Source organism: Lycium ferocissimum, chromosome 8, assembly GCF_029784015.1.
Source record: "Lycium ferocissimum isolate CSIRO_LF1 chromosome 8, AGI_CSIRO_Lferr_CH_V1, whole genome shotgun sequence".
Classification (NCBI taxonomy): domain Eukaryota; kingdom Viridiplantae; phylum Streptophyta; class Magnoliopsida; order Solanales; family Solanaceae; genus Lycium; species Lycium ferocissimum.
In genome coordinates this window covers 35,799,311-35,815,930 of record NC_081349.1, presented here as the reverse complement: position 1 = coordinate 35,815,930, position 16,620 = coordinate 35,799,311, and the positions used below count along the sequence as shown (strand labels likewise).

The following is a 16,620-nucleotide window of genomic DNA, read 5'->3' as shown; positions in this document are numbered from 1 at the left end:
CCATTTAGTTGCACTAGATTTTCTGATACAAACTCAACAAAATTGAACCTGAAACCAAGAAAGGAATTTAGTTCAGGTTGATGCTAAAATGTTGCAGTTTTGCATTTGCTTGTCTGGTATTAAGAAAGTACATATTAACAAATATAGATCAAGAAGAGAAAGAAAATAATTAGAGGAGCAGGTTGGTCATCGGCCCCTAAAAGATATTTTCTTATCGGGTAAATAGATAATCGAATCGTTAAGAATCACTAATTGATTAACTAATAATCGATAAAGAATATTTTATTGATTTGGTATGTTTAAAGATTCAATAAACCAAATCAATTACATACAAAACCGAACCGACTGTTAAGTAACCCTTACTTAATAACAAAATGGAGTAATATTTCCTTTGTCCAATAACATAAAAAGTTCCTGATCGTACTCCATCCGTTCATTTTTACTTGTCATGTAAACTAAAATAAGTTGTCCATTTTTACTTATCCAGTTTAGATTAGACAATTGAGAGATAATTTACCATTTTGTTCCTATTTTACCCTTATTATTAATAAGTCAGATTTTCCAATTCCTTTTTCCAACACTTTCAAATAATAATAGTCCAACTTGGCTAGTAATTAAATTGCTCCATCAACGTCCCTACATGACTCCATTTTTTGCTATATATTCTTAAACTCAATATCTTTTTCCTCAGTAACACAAATTCTCTAATTTAGCAGCTGTTATGTTGAGAACATTTTGAAGAAATGGAGAGAGAAACAAAAAAGACATTGATACACAAGTATTCAAAAAAATACTTAAAAATTCTGCAAATGTTAGAGCTGAAGGCTCCAATATTGTGGATAAAAGGTTGAAATTTTTAAAAATTGTATATGATGAAAAGATATGAAAAATTTGGCTTCAGAATTATTTTTTATGGGGAATACGTGAAGTTTTCGGAACCCAATATTCAATTAGTTAGCTACACAATTTTTCTGGTAAATGTAATCGATTTCAATCATTATTACTTAACAATAATTAGGAGTGATATAATAAAATTATCATTTTATTTTTGACTCCTTAATAAGAGTGTCAAGTCAATACATGACAAGTAAAAATGAGGGGAAGAATATCGTTTAATGGAAGACTCATGACCATATATTAATGTGACGTTCACACTTAAATTTTTGTCTTTTTCACAATATCTTGAATGCGACCAAAAAGCTGCAAATTAAACATTTCGAGTATTGTGAGTTTCCAACGTGAACTCCCCTCACATGACTTGGCTGGTGTATACCTTAATTGCTAAGTAAGAACTTACTAGGTAATTGTAACTTTTGAACCACCTTCTGCCTATATATATCATTATGTAGCAAAGGAATTTCGTACATTGAGCCAAAAAGATGAGAGCATCATAAAAGAAAGATGGTAACTAAGTTATTCTTTCTCATGAGCCTTACTTTAATTGTATTATGATTAATTTTTATAGTGTAGTAGTATCTGAGTTTTGTATTGCATTGTATTCTGTCCTCGACTAATGGTTTATGTATATTGTGGTTAATTATTGGAGTGCGTGGTTAGGTGCAAGAGAGCTTTCAATTGAATGGGCGGACAATCCTGAGCACTGGATTGGAACATTCTCAACTCTAGGTATCTCTCTCATCCTCGAATCAGTTAAACTAAAGATATTGAAGTCACTTCTTCACAAATCAGTATTGTATCGTTAGAGGTAGATTCAGAAATTTTAATTTTAATGAGTACACTTTCGAGATTCTTAACCTGAACATTTCGAAGTTGTCTCCATGTGACGGTGAGGAGGTCACAGGTTCGAGACTTGGAAACAATCTCCTGTAGAAATATAGGGTAAGGCTGCGTACAATAGACACATGTGGTCCGCGGCTCTTCCTCTCGTACCCGCCCATGACGAGAGCTTAGTAAACCGGGCTGTCTTTTTTTAAAAAACCCTGAACATTTCATGACATTATTGGATCAAAATTTTAGTAGGCTTATAAAAGTGTGTGACCGACTCATCAAGCCTCCTCATGTGTTGTGAGCCTGATTCTTACTCATGCCAAACGCTTAAAAATTCTTTTTGATAATGGAAAACATTAGACTCAAGCCCAAAATAATGTGGAAATGCGCAATCGTCTAACCTAAAGCTTAAACAGTTAGAGAAAACACACTGTACTTTGCTTAATTTGACTTTAACACATATTTAAATGAACTTATTGAAAAAGGCTGCATCACTTCGGCCTACTCAGGCATATATTTTAATTTGCAATTTCAAACACACAAGATATTATTCCCCAAAAATCACACAAAAGACGAAGAGATCTGTTTATTATTATATTAAATCTTGTTAGACTTCTCACGTGTGAACCTGATTTTTTTTTCTCGTACAGTACAAAAGTGGCTGAGCTTCTGAACGTTTGTTGGCTTGGCATTCGAGGAAAGATAGACACAAGTCGAATAGCTCGAAAGACTAGTTACTCGGCATATTTAGTGTTCAAGTTAACAGATAATCATCGCGAACTTGAAAAAGCAATTGCATCAGTAAGATTTGTGAAGGAAAAAGCAGAGGGAACTGACGAAGAAGGCTACACCGTTTTCCTCTCTTAAGGCAAAGGGAGAAGGAGAAAATGGCATATTCCCACATACAGGAAGTGATGGTTGGATGGAAATAAAACTTGGTGAATTATTCAACAACTTTAGAGAAGATGGTGAAGTTTGAGAGAGTTTTGGTGAATGGCTCGGTAATTTAAGAGCCACAGTAACTTCTATTTATAATATACATGTATAGATAAGTACATGAGATAAGAATGTTATCTATGGGATAAGTACAGTAAAAGTCTAAATACAATAAGGGTCCTAATACACCCCCTCAATCTGGACCGGCAGAGATGACGTTCAAATTGTCACGTAAAAGACAGAACTGAGATGAAGGTAATCCTTTCATATATAAAAATATCAGCAAGTTGTGAGCAAGTAGGGACATATTGAACAACAAGATCACCCTGAGCAACTTTGTCACAAACATAGTGGAAATCAACATCAATGTGCTTTGAGCGATCATGAAACACTGGGTTACGTGACATCTATGTGGAACTGACATTTTCACGTGACATATATGTGGAACTGACGTTGTCACACAATACACGAATTGGTTCACGCAAAAAAAAAAAAAGACTAAGCTCACAAAGTATATGATGAATCCAAGCGGTCTCAGCAACAGTATAAGCAATAACTCTATATTCGGCCTCTGTAGAAGACTTAGAAACGGTTGGTTGCTTCTTTGCACGCCAAGATATAAGATTGGAGCCCAAGAACACAGCAAATCTGGTGGTAGAGCGACCACTATCAGGACAACCATCCCAATCAGCATCAGAATAGGCAAGAAGTAAAAGAAGAGGCACGTAAGAACAGTCCATATATATGTGATGGTGCCTTGCAAATATCTGAAAATAGGCTTCACACAATGCAGAAGAGTTGTATGAGGAGCATGCATAAATTGAGAAACAATATTAACAGCATAGGCAATATTTGGACGAGTCATAATCAAGTATTGAAGAGCACCAACAATACTCCTATATTCAATAGGATCTAAAAGTAATTCACCATCCGTAAGTGATATAGAAGTACGAGAAGCAATAGGGGTACGAACGGGTTTGCATATATGCATATGAAACTTAAGAAGGATATCGACAGGGGCGGAACTACTAAGCCGGGGGGGGGGGCGGGTAGGGAGAGTGTCAGGCCACCCGCACACCCAATCGAAACCTTGTATATATATATTTGTGTGTTTATATATGATATAGTAGAGATATATCACTTGGCACTCGTGTTGACAAATGGTTGGCTGGTGCCATTGGTAAAGGCCCAGATTTTCCGCACAAAACGCACGGAATCGAATCCAGGCGTACTACATTTTTTGGTAAAAACTACTGTTATCTACATTTAAAAACTACACGATATTTGCTCTCCTTTTTTCTTCTTTTTCTCTTTCTATTTTGCTTCTTCTTTTCTTTCGTTTCCTTGTTTCCACATTTCTCTCTTTCTTTTTCTTTATTTGCTACGGACTCTCTTTTTTTTTTTTTTTTTTTTTTTGAGTATTTATTGAATTTTTAAATTTAATTAATTCTTGCTTCTGTTTTTATAGTATTCGTAGTGTTCACTAAGTTTATGTTTTGAGCATCTAAATATGCATTAACAATGAATTTTAGCTCTAGTTTTCATTATATATTCTTGATTGAGTTAGACGATAGCTCCAGAATATGAAAATTCGTCGAGGAGAATTATAGATGAATAATATTTTTATTTTTTTGATATAGTAATACTATTGAAGTTTTATGCTTTGTTCAAAATTGTCATAATTATTAAATTATTCCGTTTAGCCGACTTGTCTATATAAATTAAAAATACGAATAACCGGAACGGAAGCTAAAAAAATCAAATCAAAGAACAAAATAGTTTGGTAATCAGTTTGTCTATATACACCAAAAATGAATAATAGAATCGAAAAAAAACGAATAACCCGAATCGAAGCTCAAAATAGATCAATTCGAAGTCTAAAATAGTGTGGCACCCGGAACCTCAAAATCCTGGATCCGCTATGCATATCGGATATATACTTTTGCTGAGATAAGTGAAGTCCATGAGAAGAGCGAACAACTTGAATACTAAGAAAATAATGAAGATCACCTAAGTCCTTCATAGCAATCTTACCGATGAAGAAAATGTGGAACAATTCTTAAGGCGTTATTTTGGATTTAAGCATGATTTTCAACTTCCAGAGAAGATAAGAGACTCTACCTTCCAAAAAATACTTATGAGAAAGAAAGAAGTTACAAAATTTATATCTAGGTCAGCACTGAGCACTTGAAGATCGTTTGATGTAACATCTTTTTGTTTATTATTATGCTTATGATTACTGTGTATGTTCTTTTATTTCTTCCTTCCTTACTTGCTATTTCTCATTTTGTTAATAGAAATCTCACGGCATGTTTAAGATTGCAATATCCAAATTTCTTTTTTCTGTTTTTTTTTTTTTTTTTTTTTTTTTTTTTTTTTTTTAAATTTTTCGTCCAATCAAGCTACGTCACATAAAATAAGACGGAAAAAGTAGAGTGCTATTTAACTTGCAAAGCCGTTTGTAAGGGACCAAATGAACTTGTCCATATTAGGATTATACTTTTTCTTGTGTGTGCAATAGATTCTGCACCTAATATCAAGATTCAAGAGGGAGATTGTTAGGAATAAATAATGCTAGTATAAATCAACAAAAAGAAATAGTTGTACATGTGTGTCCACTTACCTACAGTAAACAAGGAGTACTAAGATTGGACGAACTATATTCTAAATTTCTACTCCATTATTTAATCGCGTAAAATTCAACAAATATATAATACTCCCTCCCGTCCTATATAAGTTATCTCTCCGGTCCTTTTTAATTGTCATACTTAATACTCCGTAATAGTTATTTTATTTCCTTTAACTTGTTTGTTTGTAATTTGCTTCCCCGTTAAGAAAATATCTTTTACTCCCTCCGTGTCAACTATATGTCGTATCTTGTTTTTTATTTTTATTTTCCACGCTCCTTCAAAAATATTGATTAGGAGGAGTATTAGAATAACTTTACTCTTATTTGTGTCTAAGTTATGATCTCACTCCATTAAATGTTTACTTTATTTATGTATCATCTTCATTAATGACAGAATATCTATTACGGGTAAAATGAGGAAAAATAATTAATTGTGTCTTGAACTTATAAAATGACAAATAATTTGAGACAACTATTTTTAGTAACCACAACAGATAATTTAAGGCGGAAGGAGTATGTGTTAAATTTATTAAGTTATCCTTATTAACATTCTTTGAAAAACTAAATTTGGCTGCTAGTATTCAATAAGTTTGAAAAATTGTTAGTTAATGATAAGAGTAACATTTAAGAAATTAATTGATTCACTCTTGATTTGTTAAGATGGTCTTTATGTGTTGGACAACAAACAATTGGAATAAAAGTAATTGATCTAAAACACTTGTCATTTTAAAAAATCAAGACAAATTTTATTATCTTTCCGCCTTTACATTTACTCTAATTTGGTGAAAGGAAGAGTGCAGCTTTAAATTGAGATCAAATAATACTCCCTCCGTCTCAAAATATTTGTCGTCCTTACAAAAAATATTCGTCTAAAAACATTTGTCGTTTTATTTATCCAAGATAAAACTAAGTAGTTTTTTTTTCTTCATTTTACCCATGTATTAATTACATCAATGGGCTGATTTTGTGAGTTCACATATCAAAATTTAAGAGATTTCATCATTAATGGAGTAAATATTTATTGAGAAGAGAGAACATAACGAAATATATTATGAGGGTAAAATAGTCAAAATGTTATCCTCATAAATGCTTTCTTAATGGGTGTGTAAATAAAAAATGCTACAAATATTTTGAGACGGAGAGAGTAAAAAAGTGTGATTTAGTTAAATCATTCTTTTAATTAATATTTTTTTAAGGGACAATCAAAATGCAAACATGACAAGTAAAAGAGACCATATTGCGTAAGTTTTAAAAGTTTGCACGCCCCATTAAGAAAATTTACTTAAAAACATTAATTATGAATATTACTCCCTCTGTTTACTTTTACTTGTCCAATATACTTTGTGCTCCCTTAATAAATAATAAATGAAGTGCACATCTAATCATAATATCTGTATTAATTGGTGTATGATCTTAATGAACTTGGAAAATGATTTGAGGAATTGTAGTTAACGTTAAGGGTAAAACAGGAAAATAAAATTATTTTTCTCTTAATATGCTATAGGTGACAATTTTTTTTTAATCATAGTGAACAAACAAAAGTGAACGAAGTGAGTGTTTGACTGAAAGACCCTTTATCTCTCATCTTTAATCTATGCATAGGAAATTGTAAAATTCTTTTAGAAATTTGTTCAATCATTTATTAGACAAGGATAATTTTTTTAAAAAAAAAAAAAAAAAAAAAAAAAAAACTGATATCTTCTAAAAACCAAATTCAAAATAACTATTCCAGACAAAATTAAAAAGGCTAGGAGTATATATATAATCTCCCTCCGGTTCAAAATAATTGTCCACTTCACCTTTAACATGTCCTTAAAGAAAATATATACTAACTCTTAGAAAAACATAAGGTATTTTGATTAAACTATCCTTAATCAAAAACTACCTAATTCATTTAATTTCTTGATCTCACTTAACTAAATAGGGATAAATTTGAAAGAATTAATTAATTTCCTCTTGATTATATAAATGAACACTTATTTTAAACCCAAATAAAAAAATTAAGTGGACACTTATTATGAATCGGGTGGAGTAATAAAATGGAGCACGAAAACGTTCCCCTCAATCAATGGTAACATAAAAAGTTCCTACCACCAAAGGATCTGGTGCAGAGTTTGGGGCTACTCTTCCTTTAACCCGAGGTTATGAGTTCAAGCTATGAGTTTGGAAAACCCCTTAGTAGAGAGCACTTCCCCTAGAAATAGATTATACCCATCGCGGAATCAAATATAATCGGGTTCCAATATGAATACGGGACATCTCAAGAAAAAAAAAAAACATAAAAAGTTCCTGATCATAATAAGTGGATTGGCAGATTCTTTTATCGTTTAACGAGGGAGTGGTTTCGAGATGTCGAGGTCTTGACCAATATATTAATGCGATGTTCACACTTAATTCTTTTGTCTTTTTCGGAGTATCTTGGAATGCGACCAAAAAACTGTATATTTAACATTTCGAGTATTGTGTGTTTTCAACGTGAGCTTGTGTCACATGACTTGGCTGGTATATAGCTTAATTGCTAAGTAAGAACTTACTAGCTAAATGTAACTTTTGAGCAACCTTCTTTCCCCGTATAAATCGGTATGCAGCAAAGGATTTTTCATACATTGAGCCAAATAGATAAAAGAGTTTCAAAGCTATAAAAGAAAGATGGTACGTACTTCTCATTCTTAGTCTACTTGGTTTTTAAAATTTTTTCTCACAACTCAAGTGTTAAGAAACATGAAGAACTGCTTTATATTTGTTGTTGCAATTAAATATTAGAGAAACAAATAGATGGATAGTTAGAATGACCAGGAAAGAAGTTTATTCATAGATATCAAGATTTATTTATTTCCTTTGTTGTTCAAATTAATGTATTTTAACAACATTGTCTTTGATCAGAGTGCATGGTTAGGTGCAAGAGAGCTATCAATTGAATGGGCGGACAATCCTGAGCATTGGACTTGGAACTACAATCACAACTCTGGGTATGTGCTCCCATCCTTGAATCAGTTAAAATAAAAAATGACTTTTTGTTTTTCTCAAACAAGAATCATAGCTTTAGGGGCGGATCTAGAATTAAATTTTAACGGTTTCAATTTTTAAAATTTAACTCTTGCATTTCTTTAAACCATTTTTGAAAAATGATTTTCTTGAGTTGAGGGTCTATGTGAAACAGCCTCGACACAATGGCAGGGAAAGGTCTGCATACGCCCCCATCCTCCCTAAACTCCCACTTACGAAAATATATTAAATTTTTGACATAGAATCTAATATCCACTTAAATTTTTGTAGATTTGTATGTTTCGTGTAAGAATATTAAATTCAGTTGAACCTATAAAAAAGTTGCATCCATTCGTGCACACCAAAATATTTATTGCGATTCAAATACAGAAAAATATTACCGACCCAATAATTATACAAAACCCTAGTCCTGTTTACAATATTAAATCTTCTTAGACTATTCACATGCGGACTTGATTCTTTTTTCTCATGCAGTACGGAGGTGGCTGAGCTTCTCAATGTTTGTTGGCTCGACATTCGAGGAAAGATAGACACACGACGGCTCACTCAAAAGACAAGTTATTCGGCGTATTTAGTGTTCAAGTTAACAGATAATCATCGCGAACTTGAAAAAGCAATTGCATCAGTAAGATTTGTGAAGGAAAAAGCAGAGGGAACTGATGAAGAGGGCTACACTGTTTTCCTCTCTAAGGCAAAAGGAGAAGGAGAAAATGGCATATTCCCACACCTACGAAGTGATGGTTGGATGGAAATAAAGCTTGGTGAATTTTTCAACAACTTTGGTGAAGATGGTGAAGTGGAAATGAGATTGATGGAGATCAAAAATCCTAATTGGAAATGTGGCATTATTGTTAAGGGCATCGATATTCGTCCAAATTAAATAGAGTCCTGTCCTGATCTCTATGTTTAAGTGGTACTACCATTTTCGATGTGGTTCTCTACTCGTTGTTTCCGTTTTGTTGGTCTTTTAATTTGTGTCGTTTATGGCTTCTTTTCATCAAGTCTCTCTATGTCGTGTAAGAGTGATGAAGCTTGAATAGTGCATGTCTTTGTGTGTTTTCTACCCAATTTCGAATTCAAAATAAGAGTTTTCATGGCTTCTACTTGTTAGATGGTGTTCTGTATTTGCTGAGGTCAAGCGCCATTGACTTTGATGCTAGTTGGGATTAGGGGTGTTGAATGAGCGGTTTGGACAGGTTAAATGGGTTGAATTAGTAAATGAACGGGCCATTTGCATGATTCCCTTATTTGGCGGTGGTCTTTAATTTTGTCCCTCAAATTGCTGGTCTTTAATTTTTGCCCTTCGCTAAAAACTCCTGCGTTTCAGGTTTGAACTCCTGCGCTATCAGAATTTTTTTTAAAAAAAAAAAAAATGCAAGGCAGAGTTTGCATGAAAATTTATAGCCAAACTTTGCCTTATGAATTTTTGACTAAGCGGAGTTTCGAACCCGAAATCTCAAGGTATTTTCAAAGCGAAGAGGAAAAATTAAAGACCACCAATTTGAGGGACAAAAATTGAAGGGCAATCTGCGCAAAAGAAAACTCAGTAATTCGCCCAAAAAGTTACTTGAACTGAGAAAAACTAGATCAAGATGGCTAAACAATGATTTATAGTCTGGCCCGCCGAACTCTTATGAAATTGTGGTTTCTTTCTTTGTTTTCTTACAGTCTGTTTAATTGGTAAACACGATTAATAACAAGAGTTACTATTTATTATAGATATACAATATAAAAATATTATAATTAAAGATTTATATGAGCCAATTTGAGCTACATATTTAACCCACATACTACTAGAAAATTACTATTTTTTCACTGAAAAATGTTCAATGCCTATTTCCACTTCCGTAAGAAACGGAAAAATAGTAGTGTTTTAGAAAAAAATTAAGAAGTTTTACCAGCTACGTTTATAGGAACATTTTCCAACATGTGTTTTAAAATTGGTGTTCGGTGGAAATGAGGTGGAAAATCATGTTTTCATCACTAATTTCCCACTGATTCTTGGCAGGAAAAGTCTTTGTTTCTCGTAGTGACACTAACTCACCTTTTAATTGGACGAATTAAAATCGGTTCCTTCCTACCAAACACACCCTTGATGGGCTTCTTCTTGGGTCATAAAGTATTTGGACATTTACATTTCTATCTCTATCAAACACACACATCTCCTACTTTCTCTATTCTAGCAACTAGCAATATATGCTTGCCTGTGTGGATATGGGTATCCTTTACAACCCAATTGAACCCACCCTCTTGTAATTGATTACTCATATATTCTGGTAACGCGGTGGCAGCCTGTGATTTCTCCTTATTGAACCTTGAAAGAATACTTTTTAAAATCAATCAGTCCAATTAAAATTACACCAATTGATGTTAAAAATATATTTTATTATAAGGTCAAAACTATGCATAGCCGCCTCATGTATCAAATGAAACTTCAAGGAACTAATGGACTACTCCAACAACCTTTCTACTATAAGTATATATATCATGATGAAGCAAAGGGAGTTTGATATATAGATTCAGCATCATTTCATAGCAACAATTAAAAGAAAGATGGTAAGTTATTCTTCTCATTAATAATAGTCATTCTTCCAACTATCTTGTGATTATAACTTTCATTTTCTGTCTTATATTTGAGTTTTGAAAATTGTCTTTAACAACTAAAGTGTTAATTAAGGAACATGAATAAATTCCCTAACGTTTACACTGAAAGGTGACATAGTGATTTGCCAATCTTGTCAGTGAAGATTTCTTTGATTAAAGCTTCATTAAGTATACTAAAAAATTAAACACCCTAACATGCATCTTAATTAATCAGAGTGTGTGGATTAGCGTAATAGAGCTTTCAATTACATGGGTGGACAATCCTTCGTATTGGACATGGAATTATCTTCATGAATCTGGGTCTCTCTCTCTCTCTCTCTCTCTTTATACTCCTTAAAAGGTATTTGGTCTGCTTAAAAATAGGGGTATTCATTGTTCAGTTTATGTTGATTTTTGGTTAAAATCAAAATCAAACCAATATAATCAATTTTTATTATTATTAAAACAAAACCAAATCAATATAATTGATTTTCAGTTAGTAATAACTTAGAGGAGAAAAGTATGAAGTTGAGAGTATCATTTTTTTCATGTTGGACAGCCACATCATCAATTATATAATATTACAATAGGTGTGATAGCTTGTGTGGAAGGTTGTTTAGTAGTAAGGGTAGAAATGAATAGATTTCTAGTTAGTAATTTAGAGGAGAAAATTAAGGAAGTTGAGACTGTTTTTTATGTTGGACAGCCACGTCATCAATTACTATTACATTAAAATAGGTGTGACAACTTGTGTGGAGGGCTGGTAGTAGTAAGGATAGATGTGGTCTCAAAATTAAACGGATGGGTATAATTGCTACTGAAATTTACCGGAGGGCACAAGTAGCCTATAAGAGTATTTTTGGCCTTTCAATTTTTTTTTTGCTATGGCAAGTGCATCTATATGCATGACTCTTGACTACAGCGGCAACAATGTCTTTCAGTGTAATTTCACAAATGAGGTTTGGGAAAGGTAAAATATACGTAACTGGGGTAGATCGCGAGATTGTTTCCGGTTAATTTTTTTTTTTTTTTTGGTTTCCCACCCGACGTCGGGTATCCGCATTGGAGCCCGAATTCGCGCAGCGTAAGGCCCCATTCGGGGAGAAGCGCTCCCCATCAAGGATTTTTCGATACCCAGGGCTCGAATCCGAGACCTCTGGTTAAGAGAGTAACAACCCATCCGCTGCACCACGTCCTTTGGTGGTGTTTTCACTCAAGCTGACTCTTGACTCACTTAAATATATATTGTGTTGTGCTGCAGTGTGGAAGTTGCTGAGCTTTGTAGCGTTTGTTGGCTTGACATATGTGGAAAGATAAACGTGAAACGACTTACTCCAAAGACTAGTTTTGCGGCATACCTAGTGTTCAAGTTAACAGATGAACCACAAGAACTTGAAAGAGCAATTGCATCAGTTAGATTTGTGAAGGAAAAACCAGAGGGAACTGGTAGTGAGGGTTATACTGTTTCCTCTCAAAGTAAAAGGAAGAAGGTGAATGTGGGATATTCCCACATCTTCGAAGTGATGATTGGATGGAAATGAAACTTGGTGAGTTTTCCAACAACTTAGGTGAAGATGGTGAAGTGGAAATGGGGTTGTGGGAAACCGACGACAATAAATGGAAATCTGGCCTTATTGTTAAGGGCATTGATATTCGTCCAAATTGATATAAGTGGTGCTCAATTTGATATAATTGAGCCTATGGATGTATATCTATGGCCAGTGGGGCCTTTATTTCTATTCCACATGTTTCTTGTGTTTGTTTTTTCTATTGATTTCATGTTTTATCAAGTGCTCTATGCTCGCTAAGAGTTTGAGCAGCTTGTAATTGGTGCAGGTCTTATGGTTGATCTTTTGTACGTTGATCGAAGGCAAAATGAGAGCTTAATTCTATGATTTCTATTAGTTCTATTTATTTTTGGTGAAAGATTTCTATTAGTTCTAAAATACATCATATGAGAATATTATCTATGTAAGCGATTTTCTCCTACAAAGTATTCCTTTTGGCAACCACACATATTACTATATATGTAAGATTTGTACAGTGTTTACAACACATATCGGAAGATAAGAATATAAAATTCTGAACTAATTAATTTGTGTTTAAAATTTATTTACATCTCAAAGATGGGTTTCAAGATAAACCAGGTAAAAAGAGTCGTGATTCAAAATTTCTTTAATAGTGTAAAGACTCTATGGATGCCTATCCATATCGAGGTCAATCGTTGCTATCAACTCCTTGATCAACGAAACTCGCGAACAAACTTAATTAAGAACATTGTGCTAAAATCAAAGTAAGGGAACAAGAAAATAATATTCTTGTCAATAATACTTTCTCTTGGCTTTGGTGTAGCACTCACCCACTTTTAACAAAGTGTTTTTCTCATAGTAACTTTTCATGGAACTTTTCCATCATATACCACATGTTTTTACTTCCCTCAAACTGGCTTATTCTTTGAAAATTATGTAGTAATAAAAAAGGGTTGATATATTTTGTGTGAACTGAGTTTGTAAATAATTTGTATATATATTTTTTTATTGGGAATTTAAATTCAATAGTCAATATTCATATTTCCAGTGAGTTATATTTTTCGTTATATATTTGTATAGTTTAAATACATTTTAGTTGCAAAATTCAGTTTAAACACTTTTGTGCTATAGTTAACCTCTCTATAATAACCATCTTCTATAATTACATTTTATAATATCGGCAAGATTTTCGAATCTGATTTTTCATTTATTATATTTTCTCTAAAACGGTATTTCGCTATAGTAGGCATAAAATATATATATCCAGACAAACAACGCCAAAAACTATTAGTTCGGTATGACATATGAAATTTACCGTCTACAACAACAACACATCCGGTGTAACCTCACGAAGTGAGTTGTGGGAGGTAAAATGTACGCAGACCTTACCCCTACCTTGGTAGGTAGAGAAGCTATTTTCGATAGACCCTTGAATCAAGTAAAGCTGATGAAATTTACCTCCCGTGGGGAGAAAATGACAAAAAATAATTCTTATGTTAGAGATAGGTTCAAAACGTTTCCTCAAATATACTCCCGAGTAGTCCTAGCTAGTCCTCTAAATTTGCTACATAGTAAGCTCACTTTCTCTCAGTTAAAATTAACAAATTCTGGCTGCTATATTTTATGAGAACTATGAAAAATATATTTAAACATATCACTAGGAAATTTCTCGTTAAATCTTTGAAAACAGCAACACAATTAAACCGCACCAGATATACATAAAAAAAGAGAGCAGAAATTACACCTTAAAAACTATACCAGACTCCAAAAATAGACCAAAATAACAGAAAATGTAAACATTCCGCTTCCAAAAGTGAGTTCATGTTGAATTCTTTTTTTGTTCATAATTCATGTTAATTCTAACAACAAGAGATTAAATATTTGATGAAAACTAAAAGTGATCACGTTTAGTAAAGGAGACCAAAACACCTAATTAGTTAAGGTTTTTTCTCTGTTTCCCCTTTCTTCTTCCATCTTTTCTGATTATCACTGCTATTTAGATTTAAAATTGCGTTGAGTTTTAATTTGAAGAATGTTTTCTTCTGCGTTTTGAATCTTGCATGGAAGATTTAACTTACTTTCGCCTAAAATTTTAAGCTAATTGGTGATTAATTGTTACACCTCTGTTCTTCGTGTTCAACTTCGCTGTTTTCATGGTTTATCCTTGACTTAAAAGTGTTATAAGTCTTTCAAAGTGCATTAAGAATGGATTTGTGTTCGTTAACTGCATCCGAACTTGAGTTAGAGGTATTGCCCGAAAGAACAAACTACTAATCTTTTTGGGCTCTATTACAACGCTCTTAAATTCAGATTGTCCGACCAAAAATAGCTTTGCGTTTTGAGTATTTATGCCTCAATTTATGTTTTGAGACTTTGTACAAGTTGTTTTATCATTTGAGACTTATTGGAATGGTTCAGGTTGAGACCTAAGAGGCCACGTGAGTTTCGGATTACTTGAACCCAAACTGGACATTGTAGTTCGGTCATTCGATTGTTGCTTTCGGGTTGGTCTTTGGGAATCATCGTTCTTATTGCTTTATCGGAATTCTTGGTTACATTCTTCTTCTTCTTCGGCGTTCTCTCTTGCTTTTACTAGGCTTGAGCTTTATGTCGCTACGGCTATATTATTAGACTGATTTTTAATTTCTGTTTCTGTTCTGTCGAGTCGCTATGAAATTGCTTAATCAACATAGGGATGGAAGAAACTACTTGGAAATACTGTAATTTGCATTACACTTCCCTTCCGGGACCATGTTTTTGTTTTTTCCCTGTTGTGAATCGATGTTACTACCGACAAGCTTGAAAAAGTACTCGCTGAGCGAGCGTTACACCGAATTGGTTAAGCTCCCCATTGTATTCACTGTTGTTTGGGTGCTGCTGTTTGCTTCAGTCGATTTTGGGCTTCTTTGGGATTTCTGAAGTTGGTTGAATAAAATTTTGCACCCCTTTGCATCTTCCGAGTTGACTGAAACATGAACTAGAGGTTGATGTATAGCGCAAATTGAAAAAGCAGGAATCAAATTTAATTCCCAACCCTAATTCGCTATAAATCTTATTGTGAGAGAGCTTATTTGCTTCGACAGAATGAGACACAGAGAGAGAGAGAGAGAAGGAGAAAGAATGAAATAAGCCATCGCTGTTAGAATTCTTAGAAGTGCAGACTTCTAAAAATTCTTTTTGGCTTTTGTTTCTCCCAGTGCTTCCTCCAACAAAAAAGAAGAAGAATAACATTAAAACAATCAATATTTGTTTCCTCAGCAGAAAAAGAGAAAATTTAGTTTTTCTACATGGAAAGCTGAAGACATAACAAAATGCAAATACCACCTGAACCTTGGGTAACAAAGGTGTTCGATAATAATTCTGGCTCATTTTGTTTGGAATAAGCAAGTCCACCAATTTTATTTAGCCTTGCTGTTGGGAGGTTTTCGAATTTCTTCTTTTTTATACGCTTGCGAGCTGGATGCGATGCTTATCATTTTGAAATTGGCTGCAGCAGAACATACTATTCACTCAATATATTGATCTTCTGAATGGCTCATTTTACTGCACACATCTTGCTTGGCTGCATCGCGTGACATACAGGTATTGAGATTTTACTGTGATGTGAATTGGTACTATCAAGGTTCTGCTTCCTTTTTTGCGGAATCCATTTTTTGGTGTGCAGTAAAGGCATGAATATATGCTTTCTGGAATAGAATACTATATAGTGGAAAATTAGAAAAAGATAATGTTATTTTACTGAGACTTGAAATTGGTACCACTATTCTCTTTCATAACTTGCTGCTTTTGTTATTTAAATTTTGTGTTTCTTGCTCCCTCTCATAGAGTAAGGCTTGTTTATGTTAGTAAGATAAGATATTTCAAAAGAATTGGTAATGGGACAAATGTCAAAAGATATGTATGTACACATTCGGTTTTAGCTTACCCTTATAAAGTACAAAACAGAAATGACTAAGAGCTGACCAAACTCTTGAATTGTTTTGGTTACAGGATATCCGGTTTCTCTAAAATTCATTAACAATTTTTATCTTTCCAATTATTTCTAGCAAGAATGCAGAAGTGGCTAGCAATGCTCCCATTCCGATTCATCGACTGACCAGTCAGACGGTCTGACTCTAATTCTTGGTTGAGATAATTCTTATTGTCAAATACATATCATCTGGTCTGCCTTCTTTTATATTAGTATGGAACATTCTTCCTCCTTCATGA

At 33.5% G+C, this 16,620-nt stretch overlaps 1 protein-coding gene and 1 pseudogene across 1 annotated transcript; both read left to right on the top strand.

The window, feature by feature from the left end:
• Positions 1-7,806: 7,806 nt before the first annotated feature.
• On the top strand, positions 7,807-9,402 carry LOC132066880 (F-box protein PP2-B10-like). Its single transcript, XM_059460077.1, has 3 exons — positions 7,807-7,945; positions 8,177-8,262; positions 8,774-9,402. Exons 1-3 carry the CDS (start codon positions 7,943-7,945, stop codon positions 9,177-9,179), a joined length of 495 nt encoding a protein of 164 aa, XP_059316060.1. The 5' UTR covers positions 7,807-7,942; the 3' UTR covers positions 9,180-9,402.
• Positions 9,403-10,980: 1,578 nt separating this feature from the next.
• On the top strand, positions 10,981-12,777 carry LOC132066295 (F-box protein PP2-B10-like; annotated as a pseudogene).
• Positions 12,778-16,620: the final 3,843 nt, after the last annotated feature.